Source organism: Scaptodrosophila lebanonensis, unplaced genomic scaffold (assembly GCF_003285725.1).
Source record: "Scaptodrosophila lebanonensis strain 11010-0011.00,11010-0021.00 unplaced genomic scaffold, SlebRS2 tig00000096-arrow-pilon, whole genome shotgun sequence".
NCBI classification, from domain to species: domain Eukaryota; kingdom Metazoa; phylum Arthropoda; class Insecta; order Diptera; family Drosophilidae; genus Scaptodrosophila; species Scaptodrosophila lebanonensis.
In genome coordinates, this window is record NW_022060567.1 from 4,598,970 (window position 1) to 4,625,877 (window position 26,908).

Genomic DNA, 26,908 nt, shown 5'->3' on the forward strand with positions numbered 1-26,908 from the left:
GAAGTCCTAGTCAGAGTATTCTGACTTCGGATAACTTCAAAAAAAGGTTTTTAAAGTAATTTTTTTTTTGGTCCCCACTAATTTGCGTTTGCTCACTTCACTTAAACTGCTGACGCTCTTTCGCTCTCTCCCTCTACTTGGCTAAGTGACTTGCACTCTCACTCACAATTTTTACAGAAATAGCATTCAGCTCTTTGCTATTACTGGTGTGTAGTTATTGTTGTTGCTACACGATTCATGAACACGTTTTTTGTTTTGCTGTGTAGGAAGCCCGAGTCATCGGCAGCGGCAGCAACAGCGCAAGCAGCAGCAGCGGCGGCGGCGGAGGGGAGGCTACGTCACCAACTTCGCTACCGCAATACCAAGTGAAAGCGATGGAGACCATTTTCATCAAAGAGGTGCAAGCGAACGGACCAGCGCACTACGCCAATTTGCAAACGGGCGACCGGGTGCTGATGGTGAATAACACGCCAATAGCTGGCATTGCCTACAGCACCATTGTGTCGATGATCAAGCAGACGCCAACCGTGCTCACGCTGCACGTGGTGCCCAAGGAGTGCGATGTGCTGCAGATGGTAAGTCCAAACAGTGATTTAATTGCGAATTGCGAGAGAGATTGTTGTTTACGTTAAAGTGTCCAAAGATTCTTCTGTGCACAAGAATTCCTCTACTAAGTGACAGCTACATATGTTAATAGTGTTAATAGCCTATGCTCAAAATCTGTTTCTATTGCGAACTTTTGTGACGCATATCGAAAGTGGAGATCGTTTTCATTTTGTAATATTCAATAGCATTAATACAACTTATTTTAAATAAAAATAAATATTTAAATATTTTAAATCAAAAGAACGATGGCAATATCGAAATGAAAATTACTGCATCCCTAACCAATATTATTGTTAGGTTTCCTGTTGCCTTTTTATTTATTCTTTTAAATAAATAATGATATTACTGCTTAGCGTGCGTGCGAATAATTATTATTGTCATTAATCCTTTGCAGCACTACACCAGCATAGCGCATACACCTGAGTCGAATCGTCTGCCCATGATGACGACCACAGCGGCAGCAGCGGTAGCAGCAGCGTCCACGGTGGTAGCAGCGGCCACTGTCTGTCCACAGGCCCCATCGCCCGCAATTTCCAATGGCGCCTCCACAATCAAATCATTTCCACAGCAACAGTTGATCTCATATCCCGCTGTTGCGACCAGCGCCAGTTTGTCATCATCGCTATCGCAAGCGACGCATGCGCCGCCATTGCACGGCGGTAGCCGCTCCGGCAGCATCACCAGCAATGTCAGCGCCAGCGGTAGTGGCAACATGCAACGCCATCCTGCGCTCAGTGGCGGCAGCAGCAGCATTGACTTTGGCGACATGGAGCACAGGCTGCGCCAACATCAGCATCAGCAACAATTGATGCTCTATCAGCAACAACAACATGGCAATCTACTCGCCATGCAGCGCAGCGTGGACGCAGGCTTTATGCGGTAAGTACCAATCCATCAGCAAGTACAGTGAAAATGTAATGTGACGGATAGTGAATTTATTATTTCTTTTGCTAAAAAAATAACTTCACCTAATTCTGTTTTTACACGATAGATTGGTTCCAGAAACAACCGTGTAAAAAAAGACATTGATCATATGCAAAAATAGGTGATTGGTTCCTCATCTCTAAAGAAATATACATATATGCAATTTTTAATTTTCAAAAAAGACCGTCTTTATAAAATAACAAACAATTCATTTATAATATTTTCCGTATTTCCAAAGATTCTTTTTCTTGTGCCTTTATGTAAAATACGATATTGTCAAAGCCTTGATTGGTTTGATAATATAACTCACACAACTAGCACATATATTTAAAAAAAACTTGATTGCACCATTGTCGTGGTCTGCAAACTATAGACCACACTGCGACTGTACTATCCAACTTTTAATTATAATATTACTCATTTAGAATTCGGTCACCTTTTGCGACCCACGGGGGATGATAACAAATGACAACATTCTCAAGATGCTATTTGCTTCCAATATCTCTCTAAATAAACAAGTTCTATACAGTTTTTTTGAGATTGTAAATCATATCGTTTCCATGACAGCTATATGATATAATGCTCTGAAATGGTTGATCGCAATGTCTTTCCAAAATAAAAGAAAAGTTCAGAAACGATTGAGGTTAATCGATTGCCATAGATACAATAAATATAAACTTGAGACTATTTAGACAAAATCTCACCGCTGAAAAGGTCTTTTAATTAGTGATGTAAGTCTGAAATGAATGACAATGATGTTATATATCGGAGACGAAAATTGCTGTGATATACTTCGCTATAGTGAACATAGATGAATCGAAAAATTAAACATCGATTTTTCATAAAAATGTTTAATTTAATTTTTAATTTTTGCAATATTTTTAAGTCCTTTCTTTCTTGGAGAGGTTTGATAGAAATATGTACTTAAAAAGAAATCGTGAAAATCGATGTACGTGTATGGATGCATATTTAAAGCAATACTTCTAATTTAACTATTCAGGGCGCTTGGCCTATTCAGCCGTACCTTTTCTTACCCATAACCGTGCCTCTGAACCCATTCAACGAAATTCGAAATGAATGTACGATTGACAGAAAAGGGAGGATTCGTGTATTCAAAAAATCTAGTTATTAAAAAAATAAAATAAATTTTAAAAAATTGATAATCATAAATATTTTATGCTGCCAACACAAATATCTTCTCTAAAATAGAAAAAAAAAACATCTTATTATATTATATTCCTTCAGGATAAAGCCCTGTTTTGTTTCAAATTGTAAAAACTCATCAGTTTTGTTTGCTTTCACAGCTAAGTAGTGTTAGGTCGCTGTTTTCGGTATTAATTGGAAGCAGAACTGAATAAAGAGTTACGCTATTCTTCAAATCTCCGTCACTCATGAGAAATTGTCTTAATGCGTTTTTCCAAGGTAAAGGCTTCGCTCAACAATAACAGGTTTCTGGAAATCTGCCCACAACAAATGTGTGTTCGTTATGCGAATTTTCTCTGTACAACAGCATTGTATCAGCCATCAATCAATGGCCTACCGTCTGTCTGGCCGCCCAATTGACGTCAGTCCGACCCACGGCAGGCAACACGACGAAGACGTTATCTTATCAATGGCGGCAGTTTTGCGTCTGCTGCTATCTCTCTGTAGCTGTACCTCCAGAGCTGTGCCGACCTGCTGTATTTTCTCTTTCGAATTAAATGACAACTTTTAGTGCAATTAGAAAAGGCAACCAGCCTATGCTGGCAGAGGCCCGCGTCATTCAATGAACCGCCGCAGTGGCACAGTGGGAAGAAAATTCACAAACATGGAGTTTATCGCTTGCCCACTTTATTCTCTATTTTATTTTATTTGTAGTATTTATTTGTATTGTTGCAATTTTCGATTTCTTTGATGGGTTCTCGGCTAGATGGCAGTAACAGAGGCCGGCATCAGCTCAAATCCCCGGAATGATTTCGCCAAACGCATGGCAACAAAGAAGAATGCATAGCTCTTGATAAAGCTCCAGCAAAATCGATCGTTATAGATCACACAGAGAATAATACGTATCATGCGCAAACGCTTGCCCATTTTAGCAATTCTGCTTCTAATGAGATCTTCTGAAACAACAACAAATGCAAGCACGACTTAAGATGAGTTTCAAAACGTTTCAGCTAATCTGGCTTACCTGTTGAATTTTTGTTACAAATCCGTAGCGGAAGACGTTGCAGATCTAGAAATATTTCTAAATATTTAACGGTCGAATTTTGAGAAATGTGCTCCAACGTGTGTGTATATGTTGTGTTTTGTATTCTGAAATTGTTTGTAGTGCAAGTTGATACTAAACTTTTTGAATATATCCTTAAGGCTTACTTTGTTAGCTCATTATTTTGCTTCCAGCACATTGAACACTGTATTGAAAACATTATATTCGGTAGGCCCATCTGGAACACATTTTTTAGCTTTTCCCCATCGTATTTATATTTTTAAAATCCAGTATATTTCTTATAAGCTATTCCACTTTTCACCAAACGTATAACATATCTCGAATTTAATTCGACGCATATCGTCCTGCTTACCAGGATTGGGATGTCTGCCATTAATGTTTACATACATATAAATTGTTCGATATACGCGTATACAATAAAATAAAATATGTTTCATATAAGAACTCTGTTTAAAGCTGATCGGGGCTTTAATATAGTGGTCCTAGCTTGTTCCATGTGATTTAACCATTACACAATTCGAAGAAGTTATTCTAATTTAATCACCACATCACCTGATTTTTTATTGGTTTTATAAAGTTTGATCTGACATAGTATTATCTCCTTCAGCTTGATAGCTTTAAAACGTCTAATCATTATAAATATCAAAATTAACTCAATTGTTTAAAAAACATATTGTTTTTTTTCCGTTTGATGCTCGCCTACCACTTATAGGTCTGTTTATAAGTGCATGCAAGGATCTCGGAAGGTATAAGCCAACTATAGCCAAAAATGTTATCTGCCCCTGCTCTGTTGTTGTTGTCCTTTTGATTCAATTCCGTACCGTACATATACATAAGTATAAGTCCAACGGAAAAAGGGCATACTTCGGTAATGCGAATGTATGTAATACAAGAAGAAGGCGTGGCCGACCCCACAAAGTATGTATGTAATATTCTTGATTAGTATGAGGAGACAAGTCGATATAGTCATGTCCGGCTGTGTGAGCGGACGAATTTGGAAAGTACACCGGGTGGTGTAGGGTATTGTAAAGTCTATAATTTGCAAAATAAACATAACTTCCATAGAAACCCTTGTACACATTGATTTAGAATTGTGGACCAAAAGCCAAACTAGACATCTAAATTGGTATTTTAGAATATAATGTATAGGAATAATAGGACGTTGAAAGGACAATCAGTTTATTTAGGCTTATATTACTGACTCCAATAGACTTCTTTTGATTCATTAATTTACGCTCTGCTTGCATTTGCATTTTCAACGAACCTGTGGACGTAATCCAAGATAAGTATTTCATTTTTCTTGCTCGTCAAAAGAAATGTCAAAAACTCGTCACCACATCCATTTGTGCCCATGTGTTTAAATGTAAATAAACAAGAAATTTAAACGTTGGTGTTTTATAGTATACGAGTATATTAGGTGCAAAAGATATTCCATTTTGGCATCCGTTTGCATATAAGAATATGGACGTGTAAGTGTACGAGTTTGTCTAGCAGGCCGATAGCCTTTTCGGTATGCGATTCAAAGAACCTGCAGACCACTGTGCATTTGATTTATGACATGGAGCTGACTTGTCTGCCAGCCAGTCTCACCGTCTGTCTATGCATCTTTATATCTGTGTGTATTTTAATTTTATTTTGTTTGCCAATTTGCATTCATTTATGCATATACATACGGCTTATGTATGCCCATATGCATTTTCACCATGGACGACGGCAGTCCATGTAGTGGCGAAGCCGCCAGCACGTTGGAACACACAGAATTGAAATAATTCGACTATAATGGGAGTTGTAGAAATTTGAATGACTTTTTGAAAATCTCATTTGTTATCCTGGGAAGTAGATCTGGAAATATATTCAATATATTTCAAATCTCTGTCTGACTCGCCGGATAAGATAAACTTAAATTTTTGTCAAAATATCGACTTCTAAATATATAGATATTTGATAACTCATACAATTTAACCGTTACTGCGGTTCCACGTGAAAAAGAGTTTGCTGCCAACCGTGTGAACACCAATTGTCTACAAGCGCAAAAAAATCTATGAAATTTTTACTAAGGCGGGTCTTTCAAAGACATATTATTTTGTCTGACGCTAGACACACAATCGGCGAGTCAGCTTATGAGATTCCTTGGTTTTTGCAGCCTCGTTACACGAACCTATTGATACAACGGATCTCACTTCTTTCCTAAACCGTTCTAACAACCGAGTTCGAAAAAAGTAAATGGCTATGCTTTATCCAGACGCAGACAAAGAGTATTACAAACCATGTACGAGTACATGCCCATCACACTAATCAAGAATACCTATTTTTGCATACAGGGTATAAAAAGCCCAATGTCACAAAATTGTGTCATAGATAATGTGCTGGAAATGCTTCCATCAGACTTTTGAATGTTCATTTAAGCATGCATTGTTGTTCTTGTTGTCATCGTTTGTTGGCAAAATTAAGTACACTTAATGACATTAACTAACCACAACAATGACACAAGCATTAGCTTCAGCTTCAGTAACAAAAACAACGAACAAAGGCAGTAATAATTAAAAACAATTGTAAATGAACTCTGTGCGATTTTTCCAGCGATGCGACATACTTACATACGTGCATACAAACATTTACGGTTCCCCTCTTTTTATGTGGGTCTGCGAGTCTGTCTGTCTGCCTGTCTACGGCCGTATGTCTGTCTGTCTGCCAGTCAGTTAGTTGGACTGCACTATGCGAAACATTTTGCCAAACAATGTCCACTGCGGAATCTTTTATTATACCCTGCATCCAAAGGGTATATTAGTTTGCTGCGACTGTGTGTAACACAAAGAAGGAGGGGTGGCAGATCATACAGAGCATATATATTCTTGAGCAGGCTGACAATCTCAATCGAATGACCAAACTTGATATCCAGATTCTTTTTAGACCGAGAAAGGACGAGTTTAATTTATTACTGTTTTCCGCAAATCCCGTTATTCTGGGAATTCGTTACTCAAATTATTTTTGTGCCCTTATGTTATTTTTTTAAGCTTGGGTTCAGGGTATATAATAGTTGGCCCTGTCCAACTCTAGCTTTCCATTCTCGTTTTTTGTTGGCACAGACGTCAGACATTTCGTTACCATTAATTAATATGATGAGCCATGGATGCGAATGCGGCAGCATATAATTTAAATGTAGAACATAACACAACAACAACAACAGCGTCACTAATAAAAGCTGCTAATTTGATCGAGGCGTTGTTATTTTATTTTTCAAATACACATGTATGTGTCATCAAAGATATTTGCCGTGCATTTGAAGCCAATGCAAATGCGAGTAAGTAGAAATATTAATCATCATACAAAGTGTTTAAAGTCTAAAGTAAAATCAATTGATTTTATTCAAAATAGTCCCCTTCGGTCTTCACGGTCTAAAAGCATGTCAAACGAGTGTTTTCGCTCGTTGGCCGAGATGGTCGTCAATAAAAGACTTTTGACGGCAAATATATATATATTTTTAAAATAATAATAGTCGCACCATGCCAAATCAGGCGATCAATCAAAAAAGCAGCCACCTATGAGCCCAGTTTTTGGTTATCAGTCAACTTGTATGGAAAACAGCACAACCCAGACCCAATTATTCATTGAAAATGCAATGAATTGTTGATTTGGGCATATTTAATTGCATTTCAATTAATTTCAATGAAGATTTTGACCATAATATCTAGGATTTCCAAACTTGGCATCCTCCCATGTGCGAGAAGGCATAACTTTGTGTGTGTGTTTTTTTATACCCTGTACCCGTTGGGTAAAAAGGGTATATTAGGTTTGTGCAAAGTATGTAACATGCAGAAGGACGCATCTCCGACCCCATAAAGTATATATATTCTGAATCAGCATGACGAGAGAAATCGGTCTAGACATGTCCGTCCGTCCGTCTGTCCGTCTGGATGAACGCAAGGATCTCAGAAACTATAAAAGCTTGAATAACCAAAGTTGGCATCCAGATTCTCCTAGGTTCGAGAAAGACGAGTTTATTTTTTTTTTAATTTTCCCCCCTTTCCCCGCTACAGAATTTCGTCAATAGCGTCCACATTTCAAATGCTACCTAAACCAAACTTTGCACACATAATATACATATAATTATCTACTGTTGTTTATTTTATTCAATTTTATTCAATTCTGTCAATTCTAAGAAAAGTTATTAACGAAAAAAATTCTCGGCAGTACAAACATGTAAATCGACTCTATCATTTCATTCTTGTTTTATAAAAGAGAAATTAAAACCATTGTGAGCATCAAAATTAAATTATAAAATATATTCATACATTTTCCTATCTAAATACTAGATTAACTTATTTCTTGCGACACAAAATCGATATAAATAATTTTAACTGAAGCCGTTCTGATTCGTGAGCTTCGTGTAGTTATGAAATAAATAGAATATTTACCTTTCTTAAAAAAAAATATTTTCTTATCGCCTCCACCGCCCATTCAATGCTAATAATGGAAATGTCACGTTTTCGTTTGAATGTTTTATATTGCCTTTAATGTCTTCCATTTATTGATGCACCATATTCATTTGCTTTATATTTAATAATGCTAACACTCTAGTTCTCCAGATCTTGGGCTTGTCTTCCATATTTACGAACTGCTTTTTGTCGCATCCTTACTTCATTGATACGAATGCATTTCGCAAATTTCGAATTTCTCTCATCTCGAAAACTTACCAAAATATCTACCATATATGCATATGCACTCGCATTTCTGCACAGTTCGTGGCCACCGAATGGTAGAACATCAAAATCGTGAAACCAGAGAATTTTGCGATTTGTAGCATTTTTTTTTTTTTTTTTGCGCTTAGTTTCCTACCACGTCATATTCATTTTTTTAGTTGATTTTTACTATGGGTAGTGGGTAGTAATTTTTCTTCTTTTATTTATTTATTTGTTAGCAATTCCGATATAAAACAAACAAACCAGCTCTCTCGTGGGACTTACGAGCGAAATTCAAAATGCCAAAAACATTTTTAATAACATCATCAATTTGATGGGCACTCACTCGCCGCGCACCATTCACTTGTAAATCAAAAGTATCCGCTGCTCGCTCCCCTGTGGCTGCTGCAGCTGTACAAATAGCCAAGAGCTTGGAGCGGCTCGAAACGTTTTCGCCACGTAAATGCGTCCGATTGTTGGTCGACTTTATATGCACAATTGTGGTTACAACTCGAACAAGTTTGTCTTTACTTTTCCTAAACGTTTTATTCCTTTCATTATACCCTGTGAAAATTTATATTTATATAAATTAATAAACAAAACGAAAGAAGCGGGACACTTACTTATACTTATATTTACATTTATCTCCGGATAACAACTAATTTTCAGTTTCGGCTTACATACTAATCTAAGCCTAAGATGGCGAAGGGAGCGAGGCGACGTCTGTAAAACGGCCGCTCTTGCGCTCTCTTTTCGTCCTAAAATAAACTTCAAATATGTTCTCTTAAATTATTTTAAACCAGCATCTGCGCCTACAGGTACAGGGTGTACCCGAAGGTAAACAAGAGAGAACGCTACAGTCGAGCAAGCCCGACAGTGTAATACCCTGTACCCAGGTAAACTTCCGTCACTGAGTTATATGCGCCCAAAGCAGCAGCAAAAAGAGGAAGAAGAGCGAACTTTTTGCTTAAGTTTGGGGGGGTTGTACTGGCGAGAATTTGTTTCGCTAATAACTTTTCTTAGAATTGACAGAATTGAATAAAATTGAATATAATAAACAACAGTAGATAATTATATATAAATTATGTGTGCAAAGTTTGGTTTAGGTAGCATTTAAAATGTGGACGCTATTGACGAAATTCTGTAGCGGGGGAAGGTGGGGAAAAGTAAAAAAATAAAATAAACTCGTCCTTTCTCGAACCTAGGAGAATCTGGATGCCAACTAGCTTTTATAGTTTCTGAGTTCCTTGCGTTCATCCAGACGGACAGACGGACGGACATGTCTAGATCGAGTTCTCTCGTCATGCTGAATCAGAATATATGTATATGTATACTTTATGGGGTCGGAGATGCTTCCTTCTGCATTTTACATACTTTGCACAAACCTAATATACCCTGTTTACGCTACGGCTACAGGGTATAAAAAGGGTATATTCTTAATATACATGAGCAGAGGTCTCGATTCGGCCATCTCCCTCTGACCGTCCGTTTGTCTGAAATAAGCCGTAAAAGAAGGTAAGGGCTCTGACTACTTACTATGGAATATATATAGTACGTGTATATCCTACTATGAGCATACTACATATCTAAATATTATTAGAAAGCATTGCCTACGAATATTCCTACTAGGTGTTTCAAACTTACAAACCAAATATAATATACCCTTAGACTTTTCAGTGACCTTTCCAAGAATTGGCCCCAATATAGGAATATTCTCGTAAGGGCCAATTGGGTTTTTTCCGACCCTGAAGAAGTTAATACGTATGATATTAATTTGAATCCAGGCTAAATAAATTCGCCATGTCGAGCTTCCTCTTTCTGGTTTCTTACAGTAATCGGGCATGGAATCATACTACTTGTATATATAAACGCAAGGATTTCGGGAAGTATTATAGCTGGAACAATAAAACTTGCAAGAGTCTTTGTTAATTATTATTAAATTGAAACTAGTTTTTTTAATAAAGACCTTAACTTTTTGCCCTTCCATCAAGTATAACATATTGATAATTTTTATAGCGTCAGAAATTACGCCGAAATATTGATACCTGTACCACCGATCCTTTCATAACCAAAGTATCATCAGGGCTGAAACGACTGCGAATATCGGGCTCAACGATATAGAAGTCTAAATATAAACCGGAAGAAAACCACGAGATATATAATACTTTTATAAAAAAAACTTAAAAACTAGCCGCTTGACTATCTTAAAAAATGTATTCCTTACAGTCACCAAAAAGAATTAAGTTAAAATAGAAGGGCTTTGCTAAGACACATTTTAATTACCTGATGATAACAATTAAATTAGAAAATTAGTTTAGAAGGAATTTAAAAATCCCAAAACCTTTCTACTTGCGTCCACAAAGGAAAGCATCCTCAAACCAATTACTTATTTAAAAGCAAAACATTTATCTCCCCAATCATAGAGAAAGCCCTCAACACTATATTAGTCTTTCACTTAAATGTTAAAACTAATTGTGTGAGCCAATCTATCAGTTATAAATCCCTACTACTTGTATATTGTAAATTCAATCAGAGTCTTACCAACGTTTTTAAAACATAAAAAAAACGACACCCACCCAGCAAAAACGACGCATAATTATAACACAAATCAGATTTCTTTTATTGATTTTTTTTTTAAATATTATTTGTTTTTTCATTTGTTTATTGACCCATAAAAATTACGAAAACGCAGAAAATGAAGGAGGGCTAGAGAGGCAGCGAAAAGTGAGGGAGACAAAAAATGAAACAAGAATTGTTTAAATTCAAATCACATTTCAATTTTCAATGTGGACATCATAATGACGCCCACATTTCAACATGACCGGCCGAACGGCCAAGCGACCAAACAAACAAACAATTGCGTATACGTACAGTTGTCGTTGCTCTGCACACACATACTCGTATGTATGTATGTGTGCACGTATGTATACAATTTTAAACAATAAATTTTTATATATGACAACAACAGCGGCAGTTAGTCAGCGCAACGTCAACGCAACTGATTGACTAATTGAGCAACAACAATACAAATATGCCGTAAATATGCAAAAGCGCATTGCCTTATATACTCCTTATATACCATGCATACACGTACATATATACACGTATTTATTTAATTATTTATTTATTTACTTGACCAAACAGCCGCAGCAACAAAAAAGCTGAGATATTAACGCGCCATTGTTAAATGATTACGATAAGTTTAATTGAATTTTCTATAAAACATACAACAGCAACACATTGTTAACCACTTGCTCTGAATAGCGAATTCGTTCGTTTTAATAGAAACATGGCAGCAGCAGCAGAAGCAGACACACTTTACACTATGGCTACAAAGTGTACTCATGTTCACATTTTGCACTTTAAGCTGCAGAATTGATCTGCACATATCAAAAATATCTAAATAATGACAAAATGGTATTAGCACCGAGTTAGTGTCTGAATTAGAGCTGTGTGCGTGCGAATCACAATTACTGTCCCGAATATTCACTCTTCAGCTCATATGGTTCTCGGACTTTTTAAAGTTAAAATGTAAAAAAATTTGTCCGTCACATTACTTACCTTGGTGGTTATCCTAACTGATAAATCAATTCGTTTGCCAGAAGGAGCAATGGTAGACCAAATTGTTATAGGTACATATAATAGGACCAGCATGATCAAATCACTATTTCAAATCGCTATTTCTATCCGAACGTCTGTTTGTGAAAATGTGATTCAATCACTATTTCTGACTTCTTTTTGACGGATAGGAAAATATTGGCAACGATATCAGACCAGTGCTACTCGTACATACTTGTACTTTGATGTCATAGAAATGATATGATTTTAAAAAAAATGGGTTGCAAAAACTCTTTTATTTCTAAAGATATGGGAACTAAATTGCATATTAAGAGTGATGTAGTCGGATATTTAATAGTTTTGCATCACTTGTGGGTCGCAAATCGTAACCTTTGGCTACCAAAACAACCAAAATACATACATAGTATGTATTTATGTATAGTATGTTAAAAAACTATTTTTAATTACAGACAAGATGGAACAAATACACTGAGAATATGGTGCTAAGATCATTAGGGAATTCAATTTGTTATAAGTATCTTAAAGATTTTGTAATGATAATTTTTTATTTATGGCATGCCAAAAAAAAAAAAAAATAATAATAATAATGATAGTAGACACAATTACAAGAACAAATTAAAAAGGACTTTTGGAGTAGGATTTTTTCTGGTGGCGCCATCTGTATGGTTGGAATGGTACATCTCTTCCCCACTTTTATTAGAAGAGTCTAAACTGCGTTTTTGAACACAGACTTTCGTCCTGACAGACGAATAGATTTGTCTCAACATATAAGCAACAGAATGATTGGACTTTCTATACCCTACTTTATCCAGTATGTGTGTGCAAATACGATTAAATAAATACTATATTTATCCTCCAAACTGCATCCACGCCTTCCTTGGTCAACAGATTTTCTGTAATAACAGCAACAACCACAATTGAGTCCGTCGGCATGAGCTCTGCTAAGCCTTTGGACCACAACGTCATACTCGTGTGGTGTAGTCTCCATTTCCCCCCTCCATCGCAGGCAATCGCACGACTCTATGTGTGTGTGTGTGTGTGTTTGTGTGTTTGTGTGCATACATACGCACGAGTGTGTATGCAAATAATTGGCTACTTGAAGTAATCAGAGATATTTTTTACGTTGTGTTCGTATCAGCTCGCCATGTATGGCATAATTGTATAATATGCGTAGTAGTTACATGACATTGTCCGTAATCGCCATCGCGACCACGAATAAATGCAGACAAAAGTAATGATTTTATATTATTTTCGTACGTGTGCTATATCACACCTTTATGGCAAACGCTATTATACATTTCAGACCAAAAATGTGTAGCCATACTATACTATACTATAATTAATTATTTGTATTATTATTTATTCATAAACAAGACACTTGAAAACCCTGGCAAAAACAACGCTAACTTGTCCAATCTCGGAGCTAGGAGAACTTATTCTAGCTCCAACACTTTAAAAATTCCTTGCGTTTTGTGCAGACAGACGGACGGACAGATATAGCTATATACAGCTAAATAGCTTGTAATTTTATTTAATATCGATCGTTTATAGGATGATTGCATCTTAGATGTTCTACTTAGTGGCTAAACTTTCAACAATAAAACATAATATTGTTTATGGAAGGATGGAAAGGGATTGGGGGGAGCAATTGGAGGAACTATGTGAGGAATTTAAAAAATATTCGAGCATTTAAAAAATATCCTTAAATACGCCTCCAACGCGTGCAATTGTTGTTTAATGTGACCAGCCTGCTAAATATTTTAAGTGCCATTTCTGTTTCTATTAATAACGATCTGAAGTATACGTATGGTAAAAAAACTTAACACACACACACTCGTTTAAACGAATTTCTTGACCTCGAGCTGGCAAACACAGAAAAGTTTGAAAGATCCCGACCATCCGGCGATTTTTAAATATCTCCCAAACAAATATATTGATACCACATTGCACTACTACTTTTCCTATACACAGACATATATGTACAATATATATATATATAAATGTATATAGTATATATATAGTTTATATAGGCTGTGCGTGAGTGTGCGTGTTTGTTTGCCTTTACATTTGTTGTCTGATTTATCCAGTGATTTTTGTTGTCATCATCGCTCACATTATCCACGCACACGTTATCCACGCACACAGAGATAGGCACATTCTCACAGGCAGTCTGCCCAAATGTTGGTTGGACTCATATATATAGTACCTACTTATATGGATGACTATAATGCGTTATATACGTACTTACTACGACAGCAGCCACAACAACAACAGAAACAGCAACAAAAACAGCAATAGGAGAAGCCGGCGCACGCTCATCTACGAGCGTATGGGCAGAGGCCCCACGTAGGTTTCACTAACACTGCTCCAAAGTATGCTAGTGTGTGTGTGTGTGTATGTATACATATATAAATGAGTGTGTGCGTGTGTGTGTGTGTAAAAGGAAGACCGAGCGGAGCGACTGACTGTCAAATGTTTGCCTGGTCAGTGGTGGAGGGGTGGTGGGTGTTTGGACGCTAACTTGGGTGGGGTGTTTGGGATGTATATATATATATGTATATATGTATACATATGTACATATGCCTACATATTTTTACATATTTTTGTGTGTGCGGGCACGCTTTTTTCTTTTGTGCTTTCCGTTTTATTTCTCTTCCAGTTATTTGTCAGCCATTGCTACCGATGTTATTGTTGTATTTATTATTATAGCTGCTGTTGTTATTGTCGCGCGCTTAATATGAATTTGATACATACATATGTACATACTTATATACTTGTGTACATATGTACATATTTTTTGTGTGTGTATTTTTTGTCTTGTTTAGTTTAGTCGCTGCGACTTGGTGTTGTACTTCGGTTTAGTTGTCGGTTGGAAGGCGCATAGAGCGTGCAGATTGTTTTTAAGCTTTGGATCGCATGTAAGCCGCAAGCTCAAACAACAAGTGCAAGTGATCGTTCAATTCAAATAAATCACAATTCATTTACTTTGTTCCTGTTTATTTTACATGTGCGTATGTGTGTGTGTGTGTGTGTGCTGCCGCCCTTGAATTCACTTAGAATTTCAAAAGAAAGAAATATTACTGTAGCGCAATCATTAAAGTGCCAAGACCCTTACTAAACAAATTTTCAAGATTCTTCAAAACATTGCGGCGCTAAAAAACACAACCCTGCCAACAATAATTCTTGGGTGAGAAAAACAAATATACATACCTGTTCATATATATGTATGTACATATGTATACAGTATACATACATGTATGCATATGCATGAATGTGTGAATTTATAGGGACATTAATTTATCATTCCGATTTTTTTGTCAATTTATAACACCATTGTAATTAGTATTGATAACCGAGAACTGATAAGGCAGCAAAAAGCAAGCAACCAAACAAGGCAGGGCAAAGACGCGCGTTCGTTCATTACGTCAGTCCGTCAGTCAGCCAAGCAATCAACCTTGCATTCATGCACATATTTGAGCGTTTCTCAATGGCAAAAGCTTAAAACTTTGCTTTTGCATTTGCTTTGATCACCATAGTCGGCAGCCGATGCAGTCTGAGTACACTACACAGATATTACGGCTAATCGATAGGTCAATCGAAAGGTATGGATATACACAAACATTTATATTCAGATTTCGTTTATAACCTAAGTCTAAAGCGCACAATTATTTCGATATAGACGTGCCCGTTTTTCCTCTCGACAGGCATTATATTCCTGCTTCAATTTTCATATTTTGTAGCTCAAGGTGGTATTAATATATATTTTTTATTCAAATATATTCTTCCCGAAAATTTATTAGGTTGTCATTGTTCAGCGATCTTATTCACACTGAAAGAAATTTTACATACTCCCCTTAGTATTGCCTTTCAAAAAAGTCTTAAATGAGTGTTACAACGTATTCACTGCGAATGGCAACTACCATCTACGTTTTTTGATGTGAGCAATAAATAAAAAAGTTTCATTTTATTTATGAAAATCATAAAAAATCATAAAAACATCTCTTTTGTTCAAGTTAAAGCATTATTACTATTTTCCAGTATCGTAACGGCTGGAAATGTTATTGTAAGGCTCTTATTATACTTTATAAGGTAAAAGAGTATATTAGACCGCAAAAAAATCTACATGCATATGTATAGTATACTTGTATGTATGTACTTACTATATGTAGTATATACCGGTACAAGAGTATTTTTCAAAATTTTTCTCCCTCCCTCCACTTTCCCGCTATTAGTGATTTTCTATAACTAACTAACAGTTACATCGAGTTTGTCATCATGTGATGTTTCATCATGATAGATCAATTGCCAAGAAAGTTAAAGCCTTTGTTGTTGTTGGTGTGGCCCAACTCTGTACTGCACACAGATACATAGTGATGCATAGAACCAAAAGAACACACATTGACTCACGCCCCAAGTAAATTAATTTTATTGAAGCATTACATTTACATATGTATTTGTTATACATATTTAAATTAAATTTATTAATTTACGGGCTATTTAGGAGTTCGGTCTGTCTACATTCTTGTTTCATTTAATAAATTGCAATAAGTCATTGTCGTCAGTGTCTTCTGAACATAATACTCGTATATGTACATATATGTATATGTAATTTTGTTTACTGGTCTAGGCGCTTGGGAAGTACCACCTCGAGGAAAATCCACATGGCAATAATGGCACTCTATTTTATTCGGGAAAACACAATTGTTTTCTAATATTTATTTGTTTTCATATGAACAGTATAATCTTGGACAATAAAAGAAAACTATACATACATATACCTTGTAAGAGATTAAGATAAGATTTCGTCTACGGCATTTTTGATTATTTTCAATATCAATGATAATCTTGAATTGTAAAAATTGTATTCTTATACGAAAGTGGACGCTGTAATATTATCTTCTCTCTCTTTCTCTCTAAAAAAAAACGATATCTAATACAGAATACCTAGAAGTCTATAAACATTTTAAAAACAGTACTATTGCAAAAAAGAAATATGACTGAATAAATATTATTATTATTATTATATATACATTACTATATTATTATTATTATGTATAAATTACTATAACCTTTGTGGCTATAATTACATATACATTTGAGTAAAAGAAAAACTTACGGGAGCTATGGGTGCATCGAAAGAACCAACAAATAGACTAATATTATAAACACTGTACCCAAAGAGTAAACGGATATATAGTATTAGTTTGTGCAAAGCAGGCGTGTCAGAGACCATAGGAAATATGTCTTATTGATTAGCATGACGAAACGAGTCGATAAAGACAAAGTCTTAAAAAGTTTAATACTAGATAGACAGATAATATCAACATTCTTGTTAGTCTTTCTAGACAAATTGGTGTTAGACATTTTTTTAGCCACAGTCTTAGTTCCGCTGCTAATTTTCTTATCCCGTCAATAGGTTTTTTTATATTGATTGGTGGTTACACAAACACACACGCACGCTATAATCGGTAGCTAAGCTAAGCTCTATTATTCAAATCAAAACTTACTAAGAACAGCGAGTTTTTGTTGTTACTGCCCAATACAGACGACTTGCTTTGTAATTGGGTGGGGACCTTGAAATGCTATGCGAGCTCAAAAGTTCAAGTACTTTCAATAAACGAGTACAGCGCGGCATCATAAAAATGAAAGGCACAACCACAATTATCATTATTTATAAAGGTTTTCAAAATAGCAGACTAAATCACTATTATCAATAGCAACAACAATTCGCAGCATTCTAAAGTGTCATTATGATTATTATTATTTTTTTAAATTCGACCGCAAAAATTAGCAGTCCTGCCGTCCTTGAAATAATTTAATCGTTCCTATGACGGCTATATATTACAAGTACAGTCTTCCTATTTTGATATAAGATTATGTTGAGGATTGATTATTAGCACACAATTAGCTTAAGATGTCTTCAGAAAGAAAAATATTATTCAAGAGTGATTTTTCCATTTATAAAATATATAAAATATTCAGGGCGTGCATATATAACATAGCCCTTGTCGGTGTATGAATAACTTAAGCCTGAATACTAAGTTCGATGTCCCTAGCTGTCATGGTTCAAAAGTTTCCGTTCGTGAATATGTCTATATCGATTTGGCCCTTTCATTCTGATCTTATATGTATTAATGTTGCTTACTATAACATGACTCCTTTCTACTGGCAGAGTTTTTCGTACACCTTCTGCAAAAGAGGAGAGATAGAAAAAAAGAAAAAAAAACTAAACTAATTTTCAGATTGCAGAAATACGGCAGTTGCTTTTGCCCGATTGCTTACCGCTAGTGAAATTGATATCAATCGTCGATAACGTGGCACTCATTTGGTGGCGCGGAGTGTGGTGGGATGGGCTGAGTGGGTGTTTGTAAATTGTGTCGACAGGTTTGTTTGCTCTTTCGCGCATTCGTTGTCAATACCCAGTGCTTATCAAATATGTCAACATTTTTATTTATGACATGTTAATTGCAAAGAGTAAAAGAGTTGGCACTTTTTGATGAACTGGAGGGGCTTACTCGGCCTAGGAGCAATAACAGTTTCCCCAGCCGACTATAAAGTGCGAAATTCCACATGAGCACAAATGTTGATACATACATACATACATACGTACATACTTGTATGTGTGTACATTCATAGATACGCTTATATTCGTACACACATTTCATCTGCATTCATGTAGCTTTTGTCGTCGATTGGCAAAACTTAAAATGCAAACAAACTTAAGTACACAAGTCACATAAGGCACACGTACACAAATTATGATTGTATCAATTGTATCACACTCTGAAAAGAAATAGCCAGGTATGCCTTTGTGCAGGCCCGTTATTCGGCGTTCTCTTGAGGAAGACGTCACAGTAATCTCTTTCTAAGCCATATTGTATACCCAACTTTGTTCTCCTTTGTCCAAAATGGCGCTGGCCACGCGGGGAGGGCTTAGGCCTAGCAAGTATGACACCAAATCTCCTCTTTGTTTCCGAACTACTTTACCGCTAACTTTGAATAATACTGCTTTATGTCTTATGCTAAATCAAATATGTATATTGCACAAGTGAACTTAACTGCCCGATTAAATAGACTTGGCACCATGAAACTTTATACCACGGAGTGAGAGTTAACAAGTGGAAAGCTAGCTCTTTAAGGTGATTATACGAACGGCGTTACGCAAAATCTCTAATTGCCGGGAAGAGGGGAGGGGGGTTGCATACAAAATACTGCGTACACAAAAGTATAAGGCATCTGTGTACAACATTAGGTGCCCCTAGGTCTTATAGTCTCTGAGATGCAAGTGTTCATACAGACGGACGGACAGACAGAAAGATTGTTCGCACAAACCTAATAACTCTGGTAGATACAAGTTTTATTATATATATATAGTATATTAAGTCTAGTACATTAAGTCTCGACTTTAGTTTGCGATAGGTTCTGCAATTAATTTATTTTATTGCACTTAAATGCGCTTCTTTAAATGAATGTTAAATATAAACTAAAATCTAATTAGTTACCAATGTCCTTGTAATTTTATGTATGTACGTACTCGTATATAGAATTTATTATGAAAAAGCCTATATAGGCAGCTTATTTTATATTGTTCCTGCAATCGTACTCCAGCTCCCCTTTGATATACTAGAACATAATCAGGATTTAAACGTGAAATGCAATGTGAGGCGGCTTGAAAATTTAATTTCCAGCAGAGAGTAATGAAATGTAGTTCCCAGAAACACACAAAGCCCGCACGTGTACGAGTCTGTATACTATATGTGTGTATGCACACGTATGTGTGTGTGTGTATGTACGAGTATGTGTGCACGGATATATCCACATTGTCGCAAAACAAACTCAATTAGTTGGTGCACTAATGTCATGCTGCTGCAAATGGAAGTGCCAGGCGCAGGCATTGCCACGGCCATGGACATGGACATGGACTTGATCATGAATCGTAACCCTAAATGCGGATGTGTGTGTGTGTGTGTGTGTGTGTGTGTGTGTGTGTGTGTGTGTGTGTGTGTGTGTGTGTGTGTGTGTGTGTGTGTGTGTGTGTGTGTGAAATGCGAATGTGAAAACATAGACACAAGTCCACTCATCTATATATGCACATACATCCATTCGCATCTATGTGTGTAATATGAACTGCTGGCGACATGCCTTGACGACTGTTTTCCCTTGTTATTCCCGCTCCTGTTGCTGCTGTTGACTCGTATTGGAAAATAGGAAATGCATATGCAAATACTAGTATGGTAGATGTACGTGTATGTAGCATGTAGGTGTATGCTACAAATACATATCTCTACTTATGTATGTTGTCCGTGTTGGTTGCCTAGCCGCTTTGCTGTCGGTCTCTGGTCTCTGCTGGGTGGATGGGTATTCGGGTGCCCGGATAAAAGAACCTTGCTCTTGACATTAGTGCTGCATGTGGCATCCTTTGAAGCGCATTGCCCGTGCTTCTCGCTGCAATTTAATTATTTTTGCCCGTAACTTAATTTGTGCCCATCATCTGTACGAAGTCGCTTCGACCACTATGGGTTTTCAATCATTTGCCTGTTGCCTGTGACAGGCAGGCGCAAGTAAACTAATCAATAAGCGAACCTTAGTCCTATTTACATACATATCTACATGCACTTATACAGGGAGTGTAGTTCTGTAATCAGATTAAGCGATAAATGGCAATATAAGTATTTAATTGAGTTATTAGTAGTTCTTTTAACTAAATGGTAGTTTAAACTCAATTTCCATTTCAAAGTTGTTTTCAAATCTTCGCTTGATTGGAATGGAATGGTAGGCGTAAGAGGGGCTTTATAATCAACTTAGATACTTAGATAATTTAGGGCCGGTCCTAAAGAGACTTGATGAAGAAATCCTTCAACAGTTTTGAATAAAAGGACTAGAATGAGCCGGCAAGGAGCACTGTTATTTGTGATCCTATGTGAAAAAACTGTTTTTCCATTTTCGAAGCCAAACTCAAAATGTTTCCACAGAAATTCCGTTTTCGATTCGATTTTCGGCCGGACTTTAAAATGCGTAATTTAATAATATTCCAGCGGCAATCATATTTTGATGTGCCGAGGCCAAATAAAACCAAATAGCGACTTTGTTAAATAGTCGATGCGGTCGTCGTGCACATGAGCTCGTGCAGCATTGAGAACAGATCCGTTTTATTCCAATCGGATTTGCTGTCGTAAACATTCTTGCTTTGGTTCGTATTACGAATACTATATAGTATGTTCTCTACTAATTTATTATAAGTCTGCTTGGAGAGCTGTGGTGGAGGCATGGGCGGGTAGGGACATACAAAACTGGAAGCCTTCTTCTGTATTCCAACAATGTGTTTGAAATGTGATGTGTCCTTACAACATTTATATTATTTCTTTTTTCATTTCATTTCTTCACAAAAATTGGCTCATAAATTTGTTTGTTTCTATAATTAGTTAACAATAAAGAGTTCAGGTTACTTAATTAGATATAAAGAGTGTTTTTACAGTTTTTATTTATATTATTATAAGTATGTATAAACCTAAAAAAAAACAAGAATTAAATGTTAAATTTAATTTAATAAAATTAAAAAAATAGATAAAAAGTAGATAACCAGGAAATATCGTAATGAAACTTAACAGCAGGACACTCCAAGAATTAGAGAAGCTATTGAAAACCCCAATAGTTGTGGAATAGGAAAAACATAAACCTATCCTTTCTCGTCTTGTCATACTGCCTCCTTCACTGTGCTTAATTAGTAGCTTAATTATATAGTAGTTAAGAAAATTTTCCTTAGTGGAATTAAAGAACCAGATTTCGTTTTTCAAATACATATGTCGATTACTGTCAACTTTATTTTGTAACTCGCAGCACCAACAAATGCATATTTACATCCAAATTTGTTTTTCCTTATCAGTATTTACGATCTTTAAATATTTCGTAAGAATCGTGAATTAGTGAGCTTTGTAGTACATTAACTTTTTAATGCATTTGTCTCTACCTCTGTCGATTGTTTCATGTCCGATTTATCAGAGAGTTGATTCATGAAACTAATGATGCTTATTGGCAATAGTTATACATTTTGTATAACCACTTATCATATTATAATGGTTTTATACTAACTATAACTACTCTTACGTAATTGGCTGTGTGACAATGTCCAGTCCATTTAACAAATTCATACGTCATTGTTGATATTTTGATATTTATCAGGGCCTATATCTCTAGGCTTATCTGGGCCACCCACATTTTGTGAAACAAATAAGTTAATTAGTTAATCAAGCATTGGGCATAGTTTTGCAGCATTTCGCGTGACTCATATTCAAAACTTGCTCCCACTTATATATTCGTATATACAAGGTGCTTTCCAAAGTAAACAGGACTTTTTGAATCTAGCGCCCCCTGGTGGCGCTATCTATATGTCGACTGGTGCGTTAGAATCTGCTATCTTTATCAATTGTCTAGTGAGAATTTCATGACATTTCATCGATTGGAAGTGAAGTTATTGCGTTTTAAGTGTCAGTATGTTTGTGTTATCGGTGCGAAAATGAGCTTCGAACAAAGAGCCAACATTAAATTTTGTTTTAAAATTGGTAAAACTTTTACCGAAACGTTTCAATTGATGGAACAAGTTTATGGCGATGATTGCCTATCCCGTAGCAGAGTGCACGAGTGGTCTCAACGTTTTCAATGAGGTCGTGAGGACATAAATGACGATCAACATGTGGGCCAATCAAAATTCGTGATCACCGAAAATTCCATCGAAACTGTGCGTGAATTCATCAAAAATCAGCCGAAATCATCATTGAAATTGATGGAAATGGAATTGAACGTCTCCAAAACATCGATTTATCGCATTTTGACCGAACATTTGGGCTTACGAAAGGTGTGTGCACGGTTTGTTCCGCACAAATTGACTGACGACCAAAAATTGCTCAGAATCCATCTCATCGATCGACGCTTGTGACCGATTATTTGACCAAAAATCACATTTTAGCCATTAACCACTCGCCGTATTCACCTGATATGGCAAGGTGCGACTTCTACCTTTTCGGAAAAATGCATTTGCCCATGAAAGGAAAGCGTTATGCAGACGTAGAGGCCATTCAAAAGGCTTGCACCGGCATACTGGCGGCCATACCGGCCAACGAGCTAAAACACTCGTTCGACATGCTTTTGGGTCGTGCAAAAAGCTGTATTGAAGCAGAAGGAGACTATTTTGAATAAAATAAATTGATTTTGCCGAAAAAAAACATTTGTTCTGTTTTTTTTTAAAGTCCTGTTTACTTTGGAACACACCTTGTAGTATGTTTGAAATATTTAGGAGCCTTCGCATTAGAGGGGAGCATGGGCTGCTGTCCTGGCATTTTCAGCATCACTTTCCATTGGCACCCATATGCTCTCTTTATTTAAACTTTTTCTTTCTTTCTTTTTTTTAAGTCCAATAGAGCATTACCCATTGTTTGAGGCACGTTCCAACAGGTGTAGCTCGTGAGTTTGCGAACTGGTCGTGTGAAGTTCTTGGCAGCTCAGATATGTATGTATGTATGTATGGACACAGATACATACACATACAAGAGTATGTATACATGGGCGTGCATTTGTTTTCACATTGGGACACTTTTTGTGCTGCAGCAGTCAGTAACATAATAAGTACGAGTACAGAACGTTGCACCCCATTTTGGTTTTAAACAACATTATCAAGTTATCAAGCCCCCATTCATTCTATCTGTATCGGTCTATTGTCTATTATCGTTCAGTTGTTTTTTAAACCTGCACACATTGTCGCGGTTTCGTTTGGCATGACCACTGTGTTGTTTTTGTTGTCATTGGACTTTTGTTTTGTTGCCGGTGTTGTTGGCCGTAGATGTTGCTGATGGCCGCTTTCATTGGAAGCACCTCAATCATTTGTCAAACAAAAAGGGCGTCACGCTTTGGCGCTTTGCCAACAACAAACCTAATAGAGCAGCCTCTGTGAGGGACCCGCGCATTAATTAACGCAACTGCTACTGCTTTTATTTTAATTTATTTCTGTTTGGGTCAGCGTTTTTATTTAATGGCAGTACCGTAGACTTAAACACAAACACACACACTACAGTATACAATTAAAGACAATAATTTAAAGTTAGGCAATATGGCTGTTTATCTACAGATAGTTTAGCTATTTTCATGCTCCCAGTCCAACAACAGGTTCTGTGGGAACGACACACAAGTAACTCATTTTTATAGCGAACTAGATGTTATAGTAACTCATAAATGACATATTTCTTTACGATATCTAAACAAACAGAACATTTTGTAGGAAGCGTAGTTCTGAAATAAAATTGTCTTGCTAATAATTTTTCGTGACTGATTTGATGAAATTGGAAAGCAAAGTAGATAATTGTATATAGATTACGAGTTTGGTTTATTGAGCTTTCGAAATATGGCGAAGTATTGATGAAATTCTGTAGCCCGCGGAGGGGGGCAAAATTCGAAAATATAAAATAAACTAGATATAAGGAGAGTCTATATACCAACTTTGGTGAATGTGGGCCTAGCCATCTCTGAAATCTAGGCGTTCATCCAGACAGACGCCTCATGCTGATACTTTGCACAAACTCTACGGGTACAGGGTATAAAAGGTAGTCATACGGAGAGCCAAATTAAAGTACTAAAAAAGTATGGATAGGATAAGCCTACATACCTAGTTTGGCATCCCTAGCTATATTGTTGCAAAAGTTCTCGTTGTTCATACAGACGGACAAGGGGACAAGGTGGCATATGTGCTTATATGGGGCCAGCTGTTTAAACTTTCTAGTACACCCTTTAACCTTTTGTGGTACAGGTACAGGGTGGGATATATCTGGTTAATTAAGAAGTCATAAACTTATACATATATTGGCTATTATTATCATCTTAAAATCAATATGCAATTGAATATTTCCGAAATGAATAGAATATTGAGTGTGCTTCCTTTTTCTTTTTTGCAGTGGCAATCAGCCGCCAAATCTAACAGTATTACCGGGCACAACAGTAGCGGGAGGAACGGCGACGGGTATTGTGTTGCCGTTACCTAACGCCCGCCAGCCAAAATCGGCGGCTGCGCTCAGTCATGCGCTCTATGTGGCCGCTGCAGGAAACAACGGTGGCAATGGCGGAAACGGAGGGGACAACAGCGACCTCATGATACGTCTGCGCGAATCCATAAAACAGAAGGAGGAGTTTCTCAAATCGCCATTGCCGACACCGTCGAATGGCAACGCCACGCAGTCGGCGGCGCAGCAGCAGCAACAACATTTCTTTCCGTCGCACACGCCGCCGCCGGCGGGAAGCATTGCAGCAGGAGCAGTATCAGCAGCGAGTGGCGGTGGGGCGCGTTTGCCGCCGCAGCAGATACGCCACAACGTCTTAATCCACAAGCAGCAGCAACAACAGCAACCACAGCTGCAGCAGCTGCAGCAGCAGCAACAACAACAACAACCCGTAGCCGTCGGCTGTGATATGTACAATTGCTATGCAGGCAGTAAAATTGGTATGCGCACCACTTCCAGCCAATCGCAGTCAGCACAACAGCAACAGCAGCAGCAGCAGCAGCGACAAGTGGCCGTCAACGTGGCCAACAACAATGCCAAGTATGTCAAGGACTTGGACTACTTTGAGACGCTGCAGGAAACGGGAGTTACAAACAAAGTGTATGTAGAGCGAATTTTAGCCAACATCCAACATCCAACTTTCATTTCGAATTTGAATTTCAACAAATTTTTTGCAGTTTTGAGCGGAAACTGGTCTCGCACATGTCCAAAGGTTTTGATCCATTTAAGCCGCTCTCCATCAACACCAGTGCATTGGATTCTTCGGGCATGTTGGTCAAAAAACCAGGCGTACTCTACGACTCCCTGCAGCACCATCCATTGCATCAGATGCAGCAGCAGCAACATCAAACAAAATACCAGCAACACGGCGGCAGCAGCACCGTGGATGGCCAGACCAGCAGCCGCATGGAGGTACACAAGGCAACTGTGGCCAATGCCACAATCGAACCAATGCTCAACAGTAAGTAGTGTAACAATGACGAGTCGTGATCCAACCGCCAGTCCTATATATATTTTTTATTTCTCTGACAGAATTTGCTGCTGTTTCGCCACCGGACCAAAAACAAAGCCTTCACCCAAGCAGCTCCTCCTTGCACACAGTCGCCAAGTTGGCCGATATTGCCGAAAGCAGCGGTATGTTTTGCCATCCAATACACAAATTGTTGGTCAGGTAGAAATATAGTGCTTATCGATAAACTTTGTTTTGTAATAAGTTAATGAAATCTTGTACAAAATTGGCGGGCAAATGTACATAGATTTTGTCAAATGTTTTTAAAGAAAATCTTGATCCGGGATTGCATGTGTTTTTGAAATTTCATTGCAAAATCGTTTCACTAAGTATTTAGTACTCGGTTGAGCCACTAAAACTGTAAACTTAAGGCCGCCTTCCGTTCAAAATTGTATTTTATATATATATACTTGATTGTTTTTATGCACTAATAGATATTCTTATTGGTCCGCTGTAAGCTGAATTCATCATTTTCATATTGAAACAAAAAAATCCATTAATGGAGTAATTTATAGGGAAAACCAAAATTCTTTTTGAAAAATTAGAAAAACCGAAATATATTCTGTTTATTCAAACGCCACGAAACTTCACAAGAAGCTTCGCTCTGCGAAGCCTATTATTTGGTACTGGATCAAGACGAAACGCGAAACGTTTGCTTGCATTTTTTTAATTAGTTACAACAAATTAAATCCTATCTTCACCTTTTTTTTTTTGCAATTCACAAACAAAATCAAATGAATTGATTTTTCCTGTTCTCAATCGATTTTTACCCGATTTCTTTACCATTTCAATCATTTTGCAATTAGTTTCATACAGTCTCGTTCATTATGATCATATTCTACTGTACCTTGACTATTAACTGCAA

The 26,908-nt window shown here is 37.0% G+C and overlaps 2 protein-coding genes across 3 annotated transcripts in view; one reads left to right on the forward strand and one right to left on the reverse strand.

Annotated features, from left to right (window-relative positions):
* The window catches only part of LOC115627703 (rho GTPase-activating protein 21), a 69,441-nt gene that overhangs the window by 30,533 nt on the left and 12,000 nt on the right, over positions 1–26,908 (forward strand). For both annotated transcript variants that reach the window (XM_030523446.1, XM_030523447.1), the window contains exons 4-8: positions 267–575; positions 1,001–1,485; positions 24,933–25,634; positions 25,712–25,995; positions 26,067–26,168. In XM_030523446.1, the coding sequence (XP_030379306.1) occupies positions 267–575; positions 1,001–1,485; positions 24,933–25,634; positions 25,712–25,995; positions 26,067–26,168 (1,882 nt within the window). The remainder of the gene's footprint in view (positions 1–266; positions 576–1,000; positions 1,486–24,932; positions 25,635–25,711; positions 25,996–26,066; positions 26,169–26,908) is intronic.
* On the reverse strand, positions 3,339–3,748 carry LOC115627706. The gene is made up of 2 exons (XM_030523449.1): positions 3,698–3,748; positions 3,339–3,629 (listed from the first exon to the last, which is right to left on the reverse strand). The coding sequence occupies exon 2, from the start codon at positions 3,598–3,600 to the stop codon at positions 3,436–3,438; it is 165 nt and encodes a 54-aa protein (XP_030379309.1). The 5' UTR covers positions 3,601–3,629; positions 3,698–3,748; the 3' UTR covers positions 3,339–3,435.